The sequence below is a fragment of the Hemiscyllium ocellatum genome, chromosome 12 (assembly GCF_020745735.1).
Source record: "Hemiscyllium ocellatum isolate sHemOce1 chromosome 12, sHemOce1.pat.X.cur, whole genome shotgun sequence".
NCBI lineage: Eukaryota > Metazoa > Chordata > Chondrichthyes > Orectolobiformes > Hemiscylliidae > Hemiscyllium > Hemiscyllium ocellatum.
The window spans coordinates 7,097,383-7,121,907 of NC_083412.1; the positions used below are offsets into that span (position 1 = coordinate 7,097,383).

Below are 24,525 nucleotides of genomic sequence, written 5' to 3' on the forward strand. Positions count from 1 at the left end.
GGGAGACAGGAAGCTAAAGTTTGGCATTTGTAAAATTGAAAAGTGGGGTAAGCTTTGTGTGGTGCCTTTAAAAGATGATGCTTTTCTCGTGAACTGCATTTTGAAAGTTTGCAAGTATATTGTGAGCCTGAACTGAAACATTTATAATATTAAAAGTTAGCAGGCCAAGCAACAGTTTTTAACCAAGACAACAGGCTTTTGAATTTAGCTAATCAATCCAGGCACTTAGATACGAAAAACCTATTGCATTTAAATCTGATGGTTTTGATAACATAGGACCAGTCCTATTGTAAGGAATACTGATATGCCATTAAGGGTATAAAAGAAGGGGGCAGTTGGTCAAACTGCTAACTGCTATCCACCAGAGGTAACGGCCTTCACCGCTCTCTCTCTCTCAAAAATGTTAGCACAATTGCAGTTTCTCACTTGAGATTAGCATCAATCAATTGGGGGCTAAAGCTTATAAAATTATGATATATGAATAGGAAGGGTTTGGAGGGATATGGGCCAGGTGTTGGCAGGTGGGACTAGATTGGGTTGGGATATCTGGTCGGCATGGATGGGTTGGACCGAAGGGTCTGCTTCCATACTGTACATCTCTATGACACTATGTTTAAGGTCTGTGGGTTTTGATCGATAATAGATGACACTGTAGTTTTAAATATAGGGCAAATTAAGGATGCCATGTGACCTCTGCCCATCAGTAAGCCTGGGTGGTTTGATTTTCTGAGATCAAAGGAAGGCTCAGAGAACACAGAACAAGGTCTTTTCACCAAAAGACAATGGTATCAGCTTACAACGAGTAGATTGTGTGTCTTCCAAAGACCCAAGGAGTTCTTACAGGTATAGAGTTATACCCAATTTCTTATTTTCACTGCAAATCAAAAGGGATTGGGATTAAGGCCAACTAATTAGTATCTCTACTGAGATTCAAATCTATTACATCTCCCATTGTCACGGGGAACCAGTCATGTGGAAGAGCTGATGTTGGACTGGGATGGACAAAGTTAAAAATCATAATACCAGGTTATAGTCCTTGGAAACACAAGCTTTTGGAGCACTGCTCCTTTATCAGGTACTTGTTCCTTCATCAACTACCTGATGAAGGAGCAGTGCTCCAAAAGCTGATGCTTCCACATAAACCTATTGGCTATAACCTGTTGTCGAGTGATTGCTAACTATGAGGAAACAAAGCAGAGGAAGGCAATTTGAGGTCAAGTTACAGGTTTCCACTAATTGAAATGCTGCTGAGAACAGTCCTGAATTGATGGGAGCCCAGGCACCATCTTTAAGTGACTGACCGCCTTCTCTCTCTCTCTCTCTAAACATTCCCCTGGATTTCTACACAGGGATGTCCCCTAAACCCCCCCTACCCCAGATAATCTCTCCAACATTGTCCTGGAGAGAGCAAAGGTGGAACCGGTCAATAAGTTGCAGTAAAAAGGTGAGTGCGCGCGCTATTTGGAGACTCACTACCCCCCCCCCCTCCCCCACCAAAATGCTGCAGCAGCAGCCGCCGTCCTGTTGTTGGTGTCCAGTCCGGCTGCTCTGCAGAGGGGGAGGGGGGTGGTGTTCACTGGGTTTCGGGGGTTGGGGGCCGTGTTGGACAGGGTTGGGAGCGCAGGGAGCAGACAGGGTTGGACTTGGTTGTAATTGAGTTTCATGCCGTCTTTTGTTTTTACTGCTCCTGTTTTTATTTCATGAATAGTGTGTTGTACAAATACCTCCGGTAGATGGCCTGACCACCTGCTGGTATACCTATTCACTTTTGTACATGCGTAGACCTACATACACTTTATGGTACTGGTAAGAGGAATATGGTACGACAGTACCATTCTAATCTATCAGACAGAATGGAGACGGTTATTTTGTTGATTAATATTCAATAATTGCCATATTCCTTTTTCCTTTTGTTGTTATTTTGTAGAGAGATCTGGCTTGTTTTTCCATTTTTTGACTCATGCCAAGCATGAATTTCATCCCCTTGAAAACAATACTGTGTGTTTAAGTCAACTTCCTAATTTCAGCTTAAAACAATTCTTCAAAACTCGACCTACACACGAATATATATGGTACTTGTACTGTAGAAGACTTTTATATTGAGGTATTTGCTACAATGTCAGAGGATGAGAGGCAGCATGTTACAAGTATATAAAATGATGAGGCATGGATAAGGTGGATAGTCAGAGTCTTTTTCCTTGGATGGAAATGACAAATACTAGGGGGCATACATTTAAGCTGAGAGGAGGAAAGGTTCAATGGAGATGTGCAAGGAAAGTCTCTTTTTAAAACAAAAATGGGGTTACTCGGTGCCTGGAACATGCTGCCAGGGCAAGTGGTAGAAGGAGATACATGAGCAGGCAGGTAACAGAGGGCTACAGACCATATGCAGATAGACTAGATTAGTTTAGCATGATAATCATGGTGGACACATACATAGTGGGCCAAACTTGCACTTGCCTTCCAAGTGCAAGAAACAAAAGTTGCCAAGCTTCCACCTTTAACCAGAAGAGGCATCAGTCATAACTGGTGCCTGGACTCAGAATGAAGATTTAATTCATAAACTTTTGTAGGAAACTGAAATATTTGCCTACCTTAGAGCTAGGAGAAGAGAACTACAGTACAAACCTCAGCGAAAGGAAATTCTTGGATCATAAGTCACTCGGTTGGGGAAGTAAAAAGGAAACACATCGCTGGAAATTTGAACTTTCAGCTAAGTACTGATCTCCGTGGAGGTTGTGACATTGTGATCGAACGGATTGAATTAATGAGTCATTGGTTTCCACGATGAGCAAGGAACATAAGCATTGTATAAAGAACAAAGTAGAGAGCACTGACAGTCAAGGTACATGAACATTGCAGGATGATCTGGTCCAAGCCAAAAAAAAGTGTAACCCAAACTAGATATTCATTAAGCAAAAACGCACGTGGGTATCTTAATCACTGATAAAAATAGAGGAATAAAAAAAAAGTGACAAATTTATCTTCACAATCATTGCGGTCCCGAAAAGAAGAGGGGACTTCACAGGGCCTTCATTTTCCCCATCTCATTTTTTAAGCTACAGGCTTCCAAGATTATTACAAGGAAGGGCAAAGACTGAAAGAAATTGTAAAGCAATGTCAAAAAAAGTCAGTTTGCTGACCAAAAGATGACCATGTTAAATGATTACTAAAACAGCAAAGATTACAAGTGTATCATCTCGATTAAATAATGCTGGATGATGTGTTGAATTAAATAATACAATAGAGATTTAACATTCTTGCAGGATGAGAGAAGATAGAGATAGATGATAACCAAAGTTGATAATGGCAAAAGTGAGCGCAGTAAGGACACAGGGTAAGAATAAATCATTCCAGATAGCATTGGTCAGTTTTGTGTCTATTATAAGAATGTGGTCGTCAGTTTGCAGCCAAGAAAAGCTGCAGATTTATACACATCCAGGTGTCAGTCCGAAGGAGAATGTAACCAAGCTGCTGAACCAAAAGGCATTGTTCATTCGATTTGTGTAACTTCAATGATAAACAGCATCACTTATCATTAGTTTCAGACAGACCTTCCTCTTTCCCAATTAATAGCTGGATTACTCTTTCCTCACAGATGAAAAATAGTAAAAACTAGAACCAGTGATTCCAATGAACACAGATTTGCTGTATAAGCAGCTTTCCCAAAGCTCCAGAAGGTAGCCAGTCCTGGTGACTTCACATTTGTTCCTGATTCAGAAATCTCAGCTGGAAATCTGAAACCACCAAGCAGAACAACAAGGCTCAAAAATTAAGCATCCAAATCAGCAAAATAGCCTGAAGGAAGATCTCCACCAGAGGAGAAATTATATGCTTACTAGTCTAAGAGAAGCCCTTTTCGCAACGAGATTCTGGCTCACACAAGGACTCATACAAGGATTTGCCAGAAATAGAGTCATGTGCACCTTTTTAAATTTGGGGTGGTAACTAGTCATGCTCTGCTGTGGTGATGTTGTGTGCTTTCACTGGACTTAAAGAAAAAAAGGAATTTGCTGAATATTGCAAAATCCATTGCTAGATTCAGGGAGATGAGGTGGAAATCCAACAGCACTGCAGGACATGGAGTCAGAGACATACAGCATGGAAGCAGACCCTTTGGTTCACCTCTCCATGCAGACCACATATCTTGAATTAACCTAGTCCCATTTGCCAGCATTTTGGCCCACATTCCTCTAAACCATTCCTACTCATATATCCATCCAGATGCATTTTTAATTTTGCAACTGCATCAGCCTCCAACATTCCCTCTGGCAGCTCATTCCATACATGTACCACCCTCTGTGAGAAAGTTGACCTCAGGTCCCTTTTAAACCTTTCCCCTCTCACGCTAAACCTAATTTTGGACTCTCCTTGGCTATTCAGCCTATCCATGCGCCTCAAGATGTTAGAAACCTCTATAAAGGTCACCTCTCAGCCTCCAATGCTTCAGGGAAAACAGTCCCAGCTGCAAATCTCATGGCAGCTGGTGGAATTTAAATTCAATATACCAATCTGGAATTGAAAGCCAGCCTCAATCATGGTGGTCAGGAAACTCAGTTGAAAACTCATGTGGTTCACGAACATCCTTTAGGGAAGAAAATCTACTGCTCTTTCCTGGTCTAGCTGACATACAGACCCTTGATTCTTAATTGCCCTCTGAGATGGCCTTGCAAGCCAGACACTTCAAGGATTGCCTGCAATGCCACAATCCAAAGATGGCTTACTCTGTTACAGTTTATAAACCTCAAAACAAATTTGCATAAATAGGGTGCCTTTCACAGTCACAGGGCATTGCAGTCCTAGAAATGCTCTTTGAAGCACAGCCACTTGTACAATGAAGGAAACACAGAAGTCGATATACACATAGCAAGTTCCCACAAACAATGTGATCGTAAGCCTGATAAGCTGTGATATTTATTTTGGTTGAGGAATAATTGTTAGACAGGACATAGTGAAAAGGTGGTGAAATTCTCTGCTCTTCGTCAAAATGAATTTTCCTCTTTAAAGGGCAGTTGAGGCCTCAGGTTAACATGTCATCCAAGAAAGATACCAGGAGTAGTAATTTCATTGGATGCGGAAAAGGCATTTGATAGGGTTGAATGGTCATATTTATTTTACACATTGGAAAGGTTTGGCGTTGGACAGGTGTTTACCAAATGGGTTTCAACATTGTGAATGACCCCAAAGCAGCTGTTATTACTAATGGGTTAAGATCGGATGGCTTCAGTGTGGGTAGGGGCTGCCGTCAAGGATGTCCTCTCTCACCATTGTTGTTTACACTGATAATCGAACCATTAGCAGAAGCCATCCGGACTGATCCTAATATAATGGCCCCGAGGATTGGTACAGGTAAACACAAAATTACCCTCTATGCAGATGACATTCTCTTATTCCTCAGTAATCCTTTAATGTCAGTGCCTCGTCTAATTCAAGTTATTAATACATTTAGTGCATTCTCAGGCTATAAAATTAATTTTTCAAAATCGGAAGCCATGCCAATGGGTGGTCTGGCTATGATACCCCACTTAATGGACGGATCCCCTTTTCCCTTCCGTTGGTCCCTGGAGGGCTTCTTATATTTAGGTATTTTTATCACGCCAGTATTTGATCAGCTGTATAGGGCTAATTTTGTACAATTAATGGAAAGGATAAGGCAGGACCTCCAGCGATGGAGAGACCTTCCGATTTCCTGGCTAGGGAGAATAGCATTAATTAAAATGAATGTTCTGCCCCGTCTCTTATATCCTATGAGAATGCTCCCGCTGATGCTGCCAAGGCTAGCCCTACATAAATTATATGGCTGGTTGGGCTCCTTTATTTGGAACCATAGACGGCCCCTTATTAAGCTGAAGAAGCTACAGCTTCCACAGGCAAGGGGAGGACTGGACTTCCCAGACTTTAGGAAATATCAGTTAAGCTCCCTACTAAGTTACATAGCTGATTGGGTTTCATCTGATCCACAATCAATTTGGCTGGATATCGAAGCCTCCCAAGTAAAATACCCACTTATTAACCTTTTATTTTCAGATAAGAGGAAAATCATTACAGACCACTGTAAAAATCCCATAATATTAAACACAATCAAGGCCTGGAATATAATGCGGCAAAATGAGGGTAACTCACATAAAACATCCCCCCATGCACCAATAGTAGGCGCATGGGGATTCCAACCGGGGATTACAGATGCCACCTTTAAACTCTGGAGATCCAGGGGCATCTCATGCTTAGGGGACCTATTTAAAGATGGGATCCTGATGTCCTTTGAGCAGCTGCATCTGAAATTCGGAATACCTAATGGGGATCTCTTTCGATACTTCCAAGTTCGAGATTATATACAGAGGAAGACTACATTAATAGATAGTCTTTATAAATCAGACAGAGAACGTAATGTCTTACGACCAGCGGGGGCATCCTCCGTTAGTACTATATACCATTTGCTACATGAAGGAGTCTCAGGAGACATGGATGACCTGCTTAAAACATGGGAGCAGGACTTGGGGCTAGAAATCTCTGAGGATATGTGGAATGACATTTGGGAAAATGCTAGAAGAATTGCTATCTGTAACAGAACTCAGGCTATCCAACTAAAGATACTTCATAGGGCCCATATAGCTCCGGCTCGACTGGCAAAATTTGAGGCAGGAGCATCTCCAATGTGTCCCAAATGCAAAATAGAGGTGGGTACTCTTGTACATTGTCTGTGGACTTGTCAGAAAATCCGCAGATACTGGACTAAAGTGGCAAATACCCTGACAGAAATTTTAGGAACGGAAATTAGGGTGGACCCTGTATCTCTCCTTTTGGGCTTTTCGAACCTCTCATCTCTGGATATGCATGGGAAGAGACTATTTTCTATTCTCTCTTTCTGTGCAAGGAAAAATATTTTGGTGAACTGGGTGGCTGAGGGCCCCCCTGGACTTTCAAATTGGCACAGATTAATTATGGAATATATCCCCCTTGACTTCCTCACAAATATGGTGCACCGAAAGACTGAATTATTTTATAAAATATGGCAGCCCTTTTTGAATTATATAAATGCAGATATTTCGGCTATCCTAACAAGGGCTTTTATTTAGTGAAGATTTCAGACCGGGCTGCTCCGGGGCCCCTTGGGAGAGGAATCCTGCGCGAATACGGGTTTTATTATATTTGATGTTTATACATTCCGAGCATGTAAGAGACTTAGGTATACACTCTGGTTAGTTATAGGTTAGATTAGTAGAAAGTTGAGTTTTTTTTTCTTTCTTTTTTCGTTTCTTTTTTTTCTTTTTTTGTTTTCTTTCTTTCTCTTTTCTTTGTTAAATTATGACTATTGTATATATGATTTAATTGTACATCAATGTTTGTATTTGAGAGTTTTGTTTATTTTTGTAAATTTGCAAAAATGTTAAATTTCAATAAAAATATCTACAAAAAAAAACATGTCATCCAAAAGAGAGCACCTCTGACAGTGCAATGTTCCCTTAGCAGTGCACAGGAGAGGCGGTCAAGAGTTTGGTGTTCAAGACTTTACAGCAGGACCTGAACACACAACCTTCTGACTCAGGAGTGAAGTTTGCTACCAACTAAACCAAGATCGTACTATACTCCTTTGCACAGACAGATTAAAAAGATCAAATCCTCCTGCATGCAGATGGTCAAAGTATATCTAAGGTCACATTTTAGTTGAAAGTCTGGGTGGCACAGTGGTTAGTACAGATGCCTCACAGCACCAGAGACCAGAGTTCGATTCCAGCCTTGGTTGATGCTGTGTGGAGTTTATACATTCTTCTTGTGACTGTGGAGATTTCTGCCAGGTGCTCTGGTTTCCCCCCACAGTCCAAAGATGTGCAGGCGCTGGCCATTGACCTCAAGAGGCAAAGCGGAGGATATGCCCCTGTCTGCATCAATGGTGCTGAGGTGGAGACGGTCAAGAGTGTCAAGTTCCAGGGAATCTTGATCACCAACAATCTGTTCTGGTTCAGACGGTCAAGAAAGCACAACAATGCCTCTACTTCTGCAGGCGGCTCAGGAAATTTGACATGACCACAAAGACGCTTAACCATTTTTACTGATGCACCATCGAAAGCATCCTGTCTGGATGCATGAGAGGGGTTTGGCAACTGCTCTTCCAAAGACCACGAGAAATTACAGAGAGTCATGAACACAGTCCAATCCATCACACAAACCAGCCTTCCATCCATTGACTCCATCTATACTTCCCGCTACCTCAGGGCAGCAACCAACATAATCAAAAATTCCTCCCATCCTATATATACTCTCTTCCACCTTCTTCATCAGGCAGAAAATATAAAAGTTCTAATACATGTAAGAATAGATTCAAGGACAGCTTCTTCCCTGCCATTTTCAGACTCTTTAACGGACCTCTCAGATGCCAATTCCAATATCTCGCTAGCCACACCTTCTCTGTAGCTGTGTTTTCTGCACTCTGTTCTGCTGCCCTGTTGCATTTTGTATGGTATGAGATGCCAATACAGCATGCAAAATGTAGTATTCACTGTATCTCAGTACATGTAACAACATTAAAGTCAATCAGATTAGGTGGATTGGCCAAGCTAAATTATCCCGTCGTGTCAGGGATGCCTAGGCAAGATAGATTAGCCAGGGTAAGGATGGGCAATGGGGATAGGGTGTGATGGGATGGTCCTTGGAGGGTCAGCAGATCTGATAGGCCAAATAGCTTTCTTCTGCACTGTGGGGATTCGATTTAAAGTATTAAACCAAAGCGTGGAAGGGAGCAAGAGCCTTCCAATTCCAAAGGGACCAAGGTTAACAAGCAGCAATAAAGAAGAATGTCAACATCTCAGGGTGTGTGTGACATCCTAATCATAATGTGTACAACTCTCCAGTTTGTCACAGGCATCTGCCTGTAGGGAGTAGCATCATCAGTGTGTATACAAAGTGAGGGGTGAATGAAGTATGAGGGCAGAAGACTTTCCCCCACAGTAAAGTTAGGACTGAAAAATATATTGTCACGTGGCAGGTACAGCAGAGAAACACTGATTCCACACAGGGAACCTGTGCAGGAAAACAAACAACAACAAATTTATAACCTAGGAAGCAATTTCATAAAATTCTTGATGAAATTTGTTTAGAAAATGGATGAATAGATACAACATCAATAATAAACTTTCAAGTAAATGCTACTTTACCCATGCAACAAGTCTTGCAGCTTTCTGGTCACTGTGTTAGTGATGTGCCTTGTTATCCATGTGCTTACATGGAGTTTAAAGTAGACTGTGTAACGTTAACCTTCATACATTCAAAATAAAACTGGAAATAACTGTTCTCCATACGCTACCTTTAATGAATATCTGATGTCAAAGATTTATTTGCGTTAATTGGAGTGGCTCTGAAATTTTAATTATGATGATGTACCACAAACTGGAGACAGCAGAGCTTGGACTGGCCTGACAAACATTCTATATAGCAGTGTACAGGATAACTGAAATCCCAGTTTCACCCCAGAGGTTGTGTTGTAGTTATTACCTGGCTAACAGTGTTCTCCCTTGTCCTGGAGTGTTTCTTCAAACCTGTCAAAAGAGCGATTTCAGTGTTCTTCAGCTTGTGGAGCTGTAATGAATTCAGCAAACCAGATAGCTCCGGATCAATAGCAGCCAGGGCCTGTGCAAGGGAATCGAAAGTTGCAGAGAGTTCGTCACACCAACCAATGTGGGTTTGAAGTAGGTCAAAAACAAATTACACACACTGAAGAACGGAAAGTGAGACTGTCCACTGCTGTACATCCTACACACTTCCTCGAATGACTTTTCTGCACAATATCAGTAGTCCATATACAAACATTGGAGGGAAATTTTGAACAATGCTAGTTACGCACATGTGCCATGGTGCTCTACCCTACCGGCTCCCACACCAGAAAAATTCCAGAAACACCGTTTCCATTCAGTTGCCAACCTAGGTTTACAATACTCAAGAGTTCAGACCAGGGTGCTAACATTCCTCTTAATCAGTTTAACTCCTAAACTAAATTAGTTGCACTCAACCTGGAGAGGCACCAATATTCTGTCAGGGAGGTTTGCTAAAATATCAGAGAGGGTTTAAATGAGTGTGGCAGGGATGTGGGAACCAAAGCAGTTGGTCAGCAAGTGAAATAATGGAGGAAGGGTCTGAGACGAAAGCCAGTAGCGCTGAGAGGAGAACAGGTAAAGGGGAGGTTACTGAAAAGGTAAGACTGGCGGTATGTCTGTTTTAATGCAAGATGTATGGCAGGTAAGGCAGATGAACTTAGAACCTGGGTTAGCACATAAAATTATGATATTGTAGGTTTTACCGACACTTGGTTGAGAGGAACACAAGACTAGAAGCTTAATTTTCCAGGGTTTAAATGTTGCAGGTGATATAGATGTAAAAGAGGTGGGGAGTTGCATCAGAGATTAGAGAGAATATCATAGACGCACTGATGGCAGACACCTTGGAGGGCTCATCCAGCAAGGCTAAATGGGTAGAGTTCTGAAATTGGAAGGGTGCAATCACTTTATTGATGGCGTTGTGGTATAGACCTCCAAAACTGTCAGTGGGAAATTGAGGAATAGGTATGTTGGCAAATTATGGAAAAAATGTGAAAGCAACATGGTTGTTGTGGTGGGAGATTTTAACTTCCCAAACATTAACTGAGACTCCCTTAGCATCAGCAGCTGGGTTTTGGGTGGGGGTGGGGGGGGGGTTGGTGATTGTTAGGTGTGTTCAGGACGGTTTCTTGAAAAAAAATGTCAATATTACACCTGGCATTCGGGACGGAGTCTGGTCAGGTGATCAAAGTTTCAGTGGGGAAGCCTTTTGGGAACAGTGATCATGATTCTGTAAGTTTTAGTCCTCAGGTAGAAGTACTAAACTGAGGAGGAAAGCATAACTACCGCAACATTAGGCAGGAAGGGGAATGTAGATTAGTGATGGCTGTTTGAGGATAATAAAAGCCAGTTGATTAGAGTTCAGAAACCAGCACGTTCATGTGAAAGTGAAGGATAAGGATGGCAAGATTTAGGAATTTTGGGATGCCATGAGAAACTGTGAGCTTAGTCAGAAAGAAAAAGGAGACACGTGTAAGGTTAGGAAACTGAAGACAGAAAGAGCCCTCAAGAGAAAGCACGAATGAACTTGAATAAGGAGTTAGGAGGGCTAAAAGAGGCCAAGAAATGATCTTCGCAAACAGGATTAAGGAAAATCTTAAGGTTTTGCTAGGGAAAGGGTAGGTCCACTAAAGGATAAAGGCAAAAATTTATGCATAGAGCTGGAGGAGGAGTGAGGGCCTTAATGAATAACTTGCATCGGAATTCACAAAGAAGGAGGCCATGATAGATGGTGAGTCTAAAGAGTCTAAAATATAGATATTTTAAGGGCATGTCAATATAAAAAGAAAACTATGGTGGGGTTGGGTGCTTTGTAAAGCATTACGGTAAACAAGTCCCTGGGACCTGATGAGATCTATACCAGGATTCTGAGGCCTTGCACAAAATCTGTGTGTCCTCTTTAGCCACAGAGGAGGTCGCAGAGGATTTGGAGATTAATTTAGATAAATGTAAAATGTTGCATTTTGGTAAGACAAGCCAGGGCAAGACTTCTACATTTAATGGGAGGGCCCTGGAGAGCATTGCCAAGCAAAGAGACCGAGGGGTTCAGCTGTAAATGAAGTTGTAGGTAGACAGGATGTGAAGAAGGCATTTGGCTTTCTTCGGTCGGAGCACTGAGTACAGGAGATCGGACATCATATTGCAGCTATACAGGATATCTTGAGAGGCCACTTTTTGAATAATGTGCACAATTCTGGTCATCCTCGAGAAAAGGGATGCTGTTAAACCAGAGAGAATGCAGAAAAGATTTACAATGGCGTTCCTGGGACTGGGTTTGAATTATAGGGACAGACTGAATTAGCTAGGGATTTGCCCCCTGGAGCGATAGAGGTTTACAAAAACTCATGAGGGGTAATGGATAGGCTAATTAGCCAAAGTCTCTTTCCTAGAGTGGGAGAGGTAAACCTAGAGAGCATAGGTTTAAGGGGAGAGGAGAAAGATTTAAAAGGGACCTAAGGGACAACTTTTTCACACAGATGGTGGTGCACATATGGAACGAGCTGCCACAGGAAGTGGAGAAGGCGGGGACAATTACAACATTTAAGAGGCATTAGCATGAGTCTATGAATAGGAAGAGTTGAGAGAGATATGGGCCAAATGCTAGCAAATGGTCAGATTTGGGTGTCTAATTGGTGAGGACTGAACGATTTATTTTTGTAGTGTGCAACTCCTTGATTAGAGAATAGGCAAAACTATTTCTTTAAGAATGGCAATGGAGATAGTACAGGAAATTACAGGCTGGTGATCTTTATGTCAGTGGTACAGAATATACTGGAGAAGATTCTTAGGAACAGGATTTATTCACATTTGGGAAAAAAAAAGCAGACTTATTAGTGATAGGCAGCATGGCCTTGAGCTGTGTCGTGCTCTGTATCACAAACTTGATTAGTTTTTTTGAGGAAGTGATGAAGATGATTGATCAGGGCAGAGGCATGGATGTTGTCTACACGGACTTAAGCAAGATCTTTGACAAGGTCCCTCACAGCAGGCTGATATAGAAGGTGAAGTCACATGGGATATACAGTGAACTGTTAAGATGGATACAGAACTAGCTTGATCACAGTAGACAAAGTAGTATAGAAAAAGTATTTTTCTATAGTGTTCCACGGGTCTCAGTGCTTGATTATTGACTGCTTGTTATATAAATGATTTGGAAGAGAATGTAGCTGGTCTGACTAAGTTTGCAGACAACACAAAGGGTGGTGGAGCTGTGGATAGTGAGGAAGATTGCCAGAGGACACAGCAGGATATAAATAGGCTGGAGGCTTGGGTGCAGAAATGGCAGATATACAGTAAATGGCACAACCCTTAGAAGCACTGACAGAGGGATTTCTGTGTACAGGTTCACAGTTCTCTGAAAATGGCAATGCAAGTGGATAAGATGGTCAAGGAGGAAAATGGCATGCTTGAATCACACATTATAAAAATTGGCAAGTCGTGTTACAGATCTATAGAACTTTATTGAGGCCACATTTAAAATATTGTGTACAGTTCTGGTCAGCACATGAGAAGGATGTTGAGGGTTTAAGAGAAGATACAGAAACATTTTACCTGCATGCTACCCAGTTTGGAGGGTATTAACTATGAGAAGAGATTGGACAAACTTGGTTTGTTTCCACTTGAACATCGGAAACTGAAGACGTTTCTGTACCTGATACGTAAACCTGATAGAAGTTTACAAAATTATGAGGTGCATGGTTAGAATGGATTGTTGGAGGTTCCAAGGGTAGAAATGTCAATTGCTAGGATTCATAGGTTTAAGGTAAAAACAGCAAAGTTTAAAGGAGATGTGAGAGGCATTTTTCTTTAAAAATACAGAGGGTGGTAAGTAGTTGGAATGCGCTGCCAGAGGAGGTGGAAACAGCAAATAGGCCATCAATGCTTAAGATGCCTCTTGACAGATACATGAATAAGCAGGGAATATAGGGGTACATACTATGTCGAGGAAAAGATTCTTAGTTTAGAAAGATGTCATGTGTCACTGCAGGCTTGTTGGGTCAAAGGGCCAGTTCTTGTGCTTTACTGTTCTTTGTTCTTTTGTGCATAGCACAGTTTGCCACAATCATGTCTAAAATGTGACCATTCACTGTGTGATAATCATAATGAAAAGTATTGTCTTCTGCAGAGACCTGAGCAGCAGCATTCGACAAGAGTCACTTCAAATCTAAGATATTTCTCTCAGCATGATCCAGATGTGGTCACCATTCCAAGAATGGGTTTAATGTACCCACTGTCCACTGCGGCGCTATCAACTGAAGGAAAATATCACCTCCAGACTCTTTACCAAGATTATACTTCACACGAGGACATACAAAAATAGCAGGAGCTGGAACTTCAGCCCATCAAGATCACTCTGCCATTCAAAGAGATCAAGATGGATGGGCTACTTCAACCGCATCTGCCTCACTATCCCACGCTAACATTTAGAATTCTATCAATCATGGTCTTGAATATGGTCAATGTGGACCTACCACAATCCTCTGAGTGAAGACATTCCTCCATATCTTTGTTCTAAATGGCCGACACCTTTATTCTGAGACTGTGTCCCCTGTTTAAGACCTTGTCTCAGCCCCAGGGCAAACTTCCTTCCTGCGTCTAACCTGTAAGATTCTGTATGTTTAAATGAGTTCCCCATACTTTCCCTTTTGTCGTTGTTTCAACTTGATCTTTTATTAGAATTATAAAGACACATTTCAACAGCATAGTTTATGACCTCAGGCTTAAACATGCTTCAGACAGTGAGGTACTTTCAAAACATCATCACTTATGTAATGAAGGAAGTGTGGAAGCAATGTTCACATAAAAAGCTCCCAAAGCAGCAAAAGAGAGGATCTATGCAGACTGATAATGAATCTAGATACACTTCTGCCAGATACAAAATGAGATTAGACTCAGGAGGTACAGGTTCTGTGGATACCTATGGAGAACCTTCACTGAGGTAATGAAATCGCTAGGAGACTTGGAAGTTCACAGTTATGTCACACAAATCCGTCAGCCTGGTGGTACATCCAGGAGCAACACCAGGAAGCCTGAGAGAAAGCAGTAATGTCCAACTTGAAGTTTTTGCAACACAAAGTACTCCCAGACTACTGGCTGTTTTTTATCATCAGAAAGTCTGGTCATGCTTGGTTATGCTACACACCTCTGGAGCAGCTGGAATGGGAACACAGGCCTCTTAGTCCAGAGGTAGGGATACTACCACTGCACCACACGAGCCCTACCCCACCCTACATAGAATATTTTACATTGACCCAAGGGGGCAGTCAAGGCTTCCGTTTAATGTTTCGTCTGACAGGCAGCACCACCGATAGAGCATCCCTCCCTTGCAATACTGCACTACAAGTGTCACTCTTCAGTATGTTCTTAAGTATCTACAAACTTTTGAACCAGAGGCAAGAGGTCTAGAAATTTTCAAAATCAACCTGCTCAGAGATGTTATTACACACTTCTGGAAAGATGGGATGCTTCAACTGTATCTAGGCCGGAGTGAGGACTGCAGAAGCTAGAGATCAGAGTCGAGAGTGTGCTGATGGAAAAGTACAGCAGGTCAGGCAGCATCCGAGGAGGAGAGTTGGTGTTTCGGGCATAAGCTCTTCATCAGAAATGAGGCTTGCGGTCTGGAGGGAGTGAGAGATAAATGGGAGAAGGGGGTGGGATTGGGGGAAGATAGCTGAGAATGCGATAGGTTGATGAAGGTGGGGGTGAAGGTGATAGGTCAGAGAGAAGGATGGAACAGATAGATGGGAAAGGTGATGGATAGGTCAAGAGGGTGGTGCAGAGTTGGAGGCTTGGGACTGAGATAATGTAGGGGGAGGGGAAATTAGTGAAATCCACATTGATCCCATGTGGATGGAGGATCCCAAACGTGGAAAATGAGGCATTCTTCCTCCAGGCGTCGCATGGTAAGGGTTTGACGGTGGAGGAGGCCTAGGACCTGCGTGTCCTTGGCAGGGTGGGAGGGGGAGTTGAAGTGTTCAGCCACAGGACAGTGGGGTTGTTCCGTGTGGGTGTTTCAGATGTTCTGAAACGTTTGGGAAGTTGGCGTCCTCTCTCCCCCATGTAGAGGAGCCCATATTGGGTGCAACAGATACAGTAGATGACATTCGTGGACGCACAGGTAAATTTCTGGCGGATGTGGAAGGCCCTTTGGGGCCTTGGACGAAAATAGCGGGGGGTGGGGAGGTGGGGAGGTCTCGGGCAGATTTTGCACTTCCTATGATGGCAGCGGAAGATGCTGGGAGTGATACTGGTATGGATAGGGGGAAGAGTGGATCTGATGAGAGAGTTGCTGAGGGAACGGTCTCTCCAGAACGCCGATAAGGGCAGATATCCTTCTTCGTAATTTCCCTTCCCACGTGGTCGATGATGCCCTCCAGCACTTCCTGCACCTCTACCCTTGAACCCCACCCCTCCCAATGCAACAAGGACAGAAGCCCCTTGGTCCTCAACTTCCACCCCATCAACCTCTGTATACATTGCATCATCCATCACCACTTCCACCACCTAGAAACAGACCGTACCACCAGTGATATATCTCCCTCCCCACCTAGATCAGCGTTCCAGCAACTCCCTTATCAGATCCACCTCCCCCCACCAGCCCTGGCCCCACTCCCAGCACCTTCCCCTGCCACCACAGGAAGTGCAAAGCCTGTGCCAAGACCGCACCCCCCCCCCCACCCCTCACCGCACTATTTTCACCCAAGACCCCAAATGATTCTTCCATATCCGACAGAAATTTACCTGTACCTCCAATGTCATCTACGGTATCCATTGCACCCGATGTGGTCTCCTCTACATGGGGAAGAGAGGACACCAACTTCCCAAATGTTTCATAGAATATCTGAGACACCCGCACCAACCAATTCCACTGCCCTGTGTTGAATACTTCCCCTCCTCCCTCCCACTCCACCAAGGACATGCAGGTCCTGGACCGCCTCCTCCACCGCCAAACCCTTACCACTTGATGCCCGCAGGAAGAACACCTCATATTCCGCCTTGGGATCCTGCAAACACATGGGATCAATGTGGATTTCACCAGTTTCCTCATTTCTCATCACCCCTGCTCATTATCTTAGTCCCAAGCCTCCAACTCTACACCACCCTCTTGACTGATCACCTTTCCCATCTATCTGCTCTCCTCTCCTCACCTTCATCTACCTATCACATTCTCATCTACCTTTCTCCCACAACCCCAGCCCCTTCCCATTTATCTCACACACACACCCCCCCCGGCCCACAACCTCATTTCTGATGTAGGGTTTATGCTTGAAATGTCGATTCTCCTGCTTCTTGGATGCTGCCTGACCGGCTGTGCTTTTCCAGCACCACACTCTCAACCATCAATGTATCTGCCACATTTAGATTATCAATTCCCTAACTGCTCCATGCCGTGTTTAAATAATAACACCTTCCCTTCACTTGTTTGTTTATACTCATTACTTAGTTCAAAACCTCTCTTCCATTGTAGATACACATCTTGTCAGAATACTTAAGTATAAAGAGATTCCAGTTCAAACAATAGGATAAACTGGACTCTTCTGACACTCCAGAGAAAATACAAGAACGTCAAATAATCTGACATGACAAAAAGCTTCTTTCTTTCAGCAACATTCAAGTTGTGAACTGGATAACTAGGTCTGGTGTCTTAAAGTCCAAATATAAGTCATCATCGTTAATTTCATTATCTGGAAACATCAGGGATGTGCACTTTCATACTCAGCATTTTAGTTATTTTTATGCTGTAATGACCTAACAAAGAGACAGCATGGGGAACTTTGAACACAAAAGCCAATTAAACCATTCTAAATGATCAAGTTGAGACATTTCAAGGCAATCAATGCAAAAACATGACTCAATATCTTCATTCTTGAAGATGAGATCACATCTCGTTACCACAATATGTGGAAAATAAGATCAGAGGATGAGCTCAGACAGCATTTGGTTACTGATGTCTAAAGATTGTGATGCACAAGATGGTTCATCTGCAATGGTTCTGCAACATCCAACCACACCCACCCCTCCTTGCCCTGCTACCTTTTTGTAGCCCCGAGACAATCTAGTTTTTCAGCTCTGAGTTGAAGTACTAACATTTTATTTTTGCTGTGACAATTTTAAGGCCCTCTTCATTTTTGCAGAGTCTGTGTGGAAATTTTGACACATTTTATTGTCTGCAGTTCCAATATTCTTCCATAGGTCTGGACTTGTATTCAAGATTCTGAAGCATATGGAAATGCGGATAGAATGGAGCATCCTAAAAACCCCTCATAAGGCTTTTCCTCGTTTTAAGCTATTGCTGACATCATTGATCTTCACAAAATTACTTCTGGCTAGCTCTATCCTTCTAACGCGTATCTGATGCACGCCACCAGGGCCACTCAACTTCTGATCTCATTACAACATGGACAAAAGAGTTGAAACCTGGGGATAGTGGATAGAGATAGAGATAGAGATAGAGAAAGCGAGAGAGCCCTTGATATCAAGGCTAAACCTGACTGAGTGTGACAATAGGCAGCCCTAACAAACCTAGAGGAAATGGAAACCAGGGAGAAAACTCTCTGCTACCTGGAGCTAGATCATCTCAGCTCCAGGACATCGCTGCACGAGTTACTCAGGGTAGTGTCCTTAGCTTAACCATCTTTAGCTACTTCATCAACAACTTTCCCACCACTGAAATTGAGATGTTTGGTGATGATCACACAATGTTCAATACTATTTGAGGCTCCTAAGTGAATCTTGCACCCTTGACATTCAACAGCATTACTATCACTGAATCTTTCACTATTAACATTCTGGGAATGACCAATCAAGTGGGCTACTTTGTCCTGGCTGGTGACGTACCTCGAGTGTTATTGGAGGTGCTCTCATTCATGTAAATGAGGAATATTCCATCACTCTCCTGACTCCTGCCTTGTAAAGAGTGGACAAGCTTTACGGATTCAGGAGGTTAATTACATGTTGCAGTATTCTTAGGCTCTGACCTGCTCTTGTAGCCTCAAGTTATAAAGCTGTACAGCACAGAAACAGACCCTTTGGTGCAGCCCACCCACACTGACCAGATATCCTAAATTAATCTAGTCCCATTTATTAGCATTTAGTCCATTCCCTTGAAACCCTTCCTATTCATATACCATTCAGGTACTATCTAACTTTGTAATTGTACCAAACTCCACCACTTCCATACACATTTAAGCTACACCTCCCTGAACACTCTGGGCAATTTAGCATGGCCAATTCACCTAACTTGCACATCTTTGGATCGTGGCAGGAAACTCATGCAGACATGGGGAGAATGTGCAAATGCCACACAGTCAGTCGACTCAGGTCGCTGGCGCTGTGAGGCAGCAGTGCTAACATCAGGGCCACTGTGCCATCCCATCGCTTCATACATTCTTACTCGATGAAAGCATCAGTACAGCTGCTGTCTGATGGATGTCTCTGCAATACACTGACCTCCTAGTGCTGAGCCCTGATTCATAACTGCTGCCTGGTGCTGACTTCAAATTATACAGTGATCAGTCCAGGTCTGGGTCAATCACAACTGTGAGAATTTTGATTTTCCATTAACGGTCTGGTGCACTGTCAGAGGCTTTGCTGATCTAGCAAACAACTATTGAGCTGCTTGTCCAGAGATGCACCATCACCCAATACATTTGGGAACATTTCAAGGGTAGCAGTCCGAGCTCTGGACTCACCTATGAGAGGAAACACTGCACTCTCATCCACCTTGTCAAGGCCATTTAGAACCTTACACACTTCAATCAAATCAATTCGCATTCTTCTCCATTTCAGTGAAAGAAGCCCAGTCTCTCCAACCTTTCAACATAAAAGAACCTGTTCATTCCAGATATCAATCTAGTCAACCTTCTCTGAAACTGGATATACCTCTACAGTCTTCCTACGTGAAGCATACCTTGAAATTCGAAATTGTACAAGTACTAATTTTCTCATTTGTTGCGATCATTGAAAGAAGTTCCAAACACACATCTGTGTCTCCAATTGTGTGAGACCCAAAAACCAAATGGAGTTCATAAAGTGCAGCATTGCACACCAAAAAAAAAATAATGCTGCCCATCTAACGTTACTAATCAGAAACTGAGAATAAAAGGCAAGAGCATTTTGCTTATTAAAGGAACACAAAGCAATGCACATTTAAATACTGGCCACAGACCATCTTTCTGCAGGCTAAAATGACAATACCTGTTTGTCAACCAAATCTTCATCTTCAGTTGAACTGGAAAACCCCAAGAAAGTGACCTATAGAACCACAGAAAAGGTTATTTGAATGACTGCTTCACAGTATGGCAACATCTGAGGAATAATACAATTTTGTACATTGGTCTTTTTTAAAACCATAAACTTGAGTGATGTGGATGGGGGTAATAAGCATCCAAGTTGCAAACTGCAGCTGAAAGGTGACAATTGCACACACTGACCAGGAAACTCCAGCAATTGTTGGGGTGCATCAACACCTAACAGTGGGGTTTCAGAACTCAGACCAAAGGATTCAACGGAAATTTCAGCATAGTAATGATAGAACAGCACCATGTTTGGGGGGGGGGGGGGGGTGTCAGCCCTCAGCAGGGAAAGAGATAGATAAAGAAACAATGGTTAACCAAATAAATTTATAAGAATATAAACTTGAAAGATATGGGAGGAGGAAAAACTCAGTGACTGTCCGAAAGACTGGGATAAATTCAGAGTCCAGCAAAGGAGGCTAAGAAAATGATAAAGACAGAGCAAATAAACTACGAGGGCAAACTAGAAAGGAATATAAAGACTGATAAAAAGACCTTATTTAAAAACATAGTAAGGAAGAGAGAGGTCAAACTGATAATAAGCTCCTTAGAAAATGAATCTGGGAAGGATATCAAGGGAATTGACAGAGGAGTTAAACAGATATTTTGCATCAGTCTTTACAGTGGAAGATTCCTTGAATATTCCAATAGTAATAAAGAACATGGAAAAGAAAACAACAAAAAAAAAGTGTATTGTGGATGCTGGAAATCTGAAACTAAAATAGAAATTGCTGGAAAAACCTCAGCAGGTCTGACAGCATCTATGGAGAGAAATCAGAGTTCATGCTTCAGGTGCAGTGGGGAAGAACGGGGAGGAGGGGCAACAGTTAGGCAAACAAAGGAACGGGTAAAGGTTCGCCTCCCAAAGAATGAATAGCTGCGAAGGAATAAAAGCTCAACTTCTCAGGAATGAGTTGCCAGAGGAAGTGGTGGAGGCTGGTACAATTGCAACATTTAAGAGGCATTTGGATGGGTATATGAATAGGAAGGGTTTGGAGGAATATGGGCCAGGTGCTGGCAGGTGGGACTAGATTGGGTTGGGACATCTGGTCGGCATGGACGGGTTAGACCGAAGGGTCGGTTTCTTGACTCTATGACTCTTGATAAGTACCAAAGGATTGGAAAACTGCCAATGTGGCACCCCTATTCAAAAAGGGAGGCAGAAAGTGGCTAACTATAAGCTGATTAGTTTAACACCTATTGTTGGAAAAACTTTGGAGTCTATCATTGAGTGATGGCAGAACATGTGGAAAATCATGATCTAATCAAAGAGTCAGTATGGTTCTATGAAGGGGAAATTGTGTCCAACTTATTGGAGTATTTTTGAGGAAGTCTTAACCAGAGTGGATAGAGGGGAACCAGAAGGTGTGTTGGATTTGGCCTGCCAGAAGGCATATGATAAGATACCTTACAAAAGGTCAAGGGCTATCAGATAAGGCTCATGGTGTTGAAAGTATTATTTAAATGGAGAAAAACTGGAGAAAGCTGCAAAAACAAGGGAATTGTGGGGGGAACTTGTGCATGAAACACAAAACTGACACACAGGCACAGCAGGTAATCAGGAAATTAATCGCTCTTAATTCAAGGTGATTGGAGTATTGGAGTACGGAAGTCTTAATGCAGCTGTATAAGGTGCTAATGAGATCACATCTGGAACAGTTTCAGCCCTCTCAGTTAAAAAATATATTATTTCATTGGAGGCAAGTCAAAGAAGGTTCACAAGGATGATCCTCGGTATGGTGGGATTGTCTTATGTGCAAAGGCTAACCAGGTCAAGAGTGGAGTGGTGCCGGAAAAGTGCAGGTCAGGCAGCATCAGAGGAGCAGGAAAAATCGAAGTTTTGGGCATAAGCCCTTCCTGATGGAGGCTTTTGCCAGAAATGTTGATTTTCCTGCTCCTTGGATGCTGCCTGGCTTGCTGTGCTTTTCCAGCACCACACTCATCTTGACTTTAATCTCCAGCAACTGCAGTACTCACTTCCACCTAAGTGAGTAGACTCCTGACCTCTGAGTTCAGAAGAAACATGTAGGATTATTAAAAGGCATGACAGGGTGAATGCTGAGAGGACATTTTCCCTCATGTGCCAGACTCAGACCAGAAAGCAATGGGTCACAATAAAAGGGTACCCATGTAAAACTAAAATGGGGAGAATTTTTTTCTCTCAGAGGGTTTGGAACACCTTGTCACAGAGCGCTGTTGGGGGTGGGGGCAGAGCACAGAGTCATAGAGATGTCCAGCATGGCATGAGTATATTTAAGGCTGATGTTGCTTAATTATCAATAGGGGAATCAAAAATTAAGGAAAATGCAGGAAAGTGGACATAAAGAATGTTGGCAGAGGTGGGTACTGCAGAGGCTGGAGATTAGAGTCATGACTAAAATAGCACTGGAAAAGCACAGCATGTCAGGCAGTATCCGAGGAGCAGGAAAATCAACGCTTCAGGCAAAAGCCCTTCATCAGGAATGCCTGAAACGTTGATTTCCCTATTCTTTGGATGCTGCCGGATCTGCTGTGCTTTTCCAGCACCACTCTAATAAAGAATGTTGGATCAGCCATGATCCTACTGAATGGTGAAATGAGCTTGACGGGACTCTCGTTCCTCGCTCTCACAATCTCAGGGAGTGCTACATTGTCAAAGGGTCAGTCCTGAGGGACTGCTGTATGCTCATGAGTGTCAACATGTTCAAACAAATGCAAGCAGTCCCACAGCACTCTACCAAATGGAACAGGTAAATTCTCCAGGCTCCTGGATAAGACTACTCCTCAAGCAATACCACCAGATTATCTGGTTAATTATGCTGCTGCTATTTGAGAGCTTGCTGTACGCAGGGTGGCTATTGTTCTTCCTTACACATGCTTTAAAAGCAATTCAATACTTGAAACATCTTAACATTAAAACACAAGTTCAGTCTTCCCTTATTCTGCTGGGCTAACCATGAATTGTGTTTCATGTAGAACAATGGACTTGAGCAGCCTCTGCTGTTGATATTGTTAACTGCAAATAAATGAGAGTGAAATGTCCCATGGTGTGGTTTCTTGTAGCCTGACAATGGGCTACAATTCTTTCCAATTGTAATGGAGTGAGCTGTAGGAAGACCTGCTTTTCATTATATTTATATTTCTCTCTGACAATCGTATACATCAAACTATTACAACTTTAAATTATTAGGCTGTGGCAGACATAGTAAAATACTCAAGTTATACTCAGAGCTTTCAACCATGCATTGAGGAGATAGTGTTGAAGTGACGTAGTCACTGGGCTAGTCATCCAGAGGCTCAGGATAGCGCTCTGGAAACAAGGGTTCAAATTCCACCACTGCAGAGAGGCAAGTCTGAGGTTCATTCAGGTGGTCTGAACAAACATGGCAGTTTTGCTGTGGAAAACAATGAAGGCAAGACCAAATGGAAGGAGAGACACAGAATTATGGAATCCCTACAGTGTGGAAGCAGGTCATTCAGCCCATCGAGTCCACATCAAGCCTCTGAAGAGCATCCCACCAGGCCTAACCGCTACCCTATTATCTTGCATTTCCCGTTACTAATTCACTTAGCCTGCACATCTTTGGACTATAAGAGGAAATATCTAGGAGAAAGGGAGGACTGCAGATCAGAGTCGAAAGTGTGGTGCTGCAAAAGCACAGCAGGTCAGGCAGCATCCGAGGAGCAGGAGAATCGACATTTCAGGCATAAGCCCTTCATCAGGAATGCCCAAAACGTGGATTCTCCTGCTCCGTTCCAGCACACAGGAGACTGAGAGAGGAAACCCATGTATATACGGATAGAATGTGCGAACTCCATGCAGCCAGTTAGAATCATAGAGCTGTACAGCACAGAAACATGTAATTTGGTCCAACCCGTCCACGCCAACCAGGTATCCTAATTTAACCACGTCCCATTTGGCCCATATCCCTCGAAACCTTTCCTATTCATGTACTCATTCCAGATGCTTTTTAAGTGCTGCAATCATACTAACCTCCACCACTTCCTCTGGCAGCTCATTCCATACACGCACTACCCTCTACATGCAAAGGTTGCCACTTAGGTCTCTTTTATGTCTTTCCTCTCTCACCCTAAACCTACACCCTCTAGCTCTGGATTTCCCTACCCCAGGGAAAAGATTTTGTCTATTTATCCTATCCATGCCTCTCATTATTTTATAAACCTCTATAAGGTCACCCCTCAGTCTGCGACGCTCCAGGGAAAATAGCACTAGCCCATTCAGTCTGTCCGTATAGCTAAAACCCTTTAACCCTGGCAATATCCCCGTAAATCTTTTCTGAACCCTTTCAAGTTTCACAACATCCTTCTGATAGGAAGACGACCAGAATTGCACACGATACTTCAAAGTGGCCTAACTGATGTCCTGTACAGCTGCAACATGAGCTCCCAACTCCTATACTCAATGCTCTGACCAATAGAGGGAAGCATCCTAAATGCCTTCTTCACTATCCTATCTACCTGTGACTCCACTTTCAAGGAACTATGAACCTGCACTCCAAGGTCTATTTGTTCAGTAACGCTCCCTAAGACTTTACCATTAAGTGCATAAGTCCTGCTCTGATTTGCCATTCCAAAATGCAGCACCTCGCATTTAATTAAATTAATCTCCATCTGCCACTCCTCAGCCCAATGGCCCATCTGAT

At 42.9% G+C, this 24,525-nt stretch overlaps 1 protein-coding gene across 4 annotated transcripts in view; it reads right to left on the bottom strand.

The window, feature by feature from the left end:
* akap11 (A kinase (PRKA) anchor protein 11) overlaps positions 1-24,525 on the bottom strand; it is a 103,538-nt gene that overhangs the window by 57,129 nt on the left and 21,884 nt on the right. For 3 of the 4 annotated variants that reach the window (XM_060833279.1, XM_060833281.1, XM_060833278.1), the window contains exons 4-5: positions 19,785-19,841; positions 9,490-9,624 (exon numbers count right to left, since the gene is read on the bottom strand). In XM_060833279.1, coding sequence (XP_060689262.1) covers positions 9,490-9,624; positions 19,785-19,841 — 192 coding nt within the window. The remainder of the gene's footprint in view (positions 1-9,489; positions 9,625-19,784; positions 19,842-24,525) is intronic. The other variant, XM_060833280.1, reaches the window with a different exon arrangement.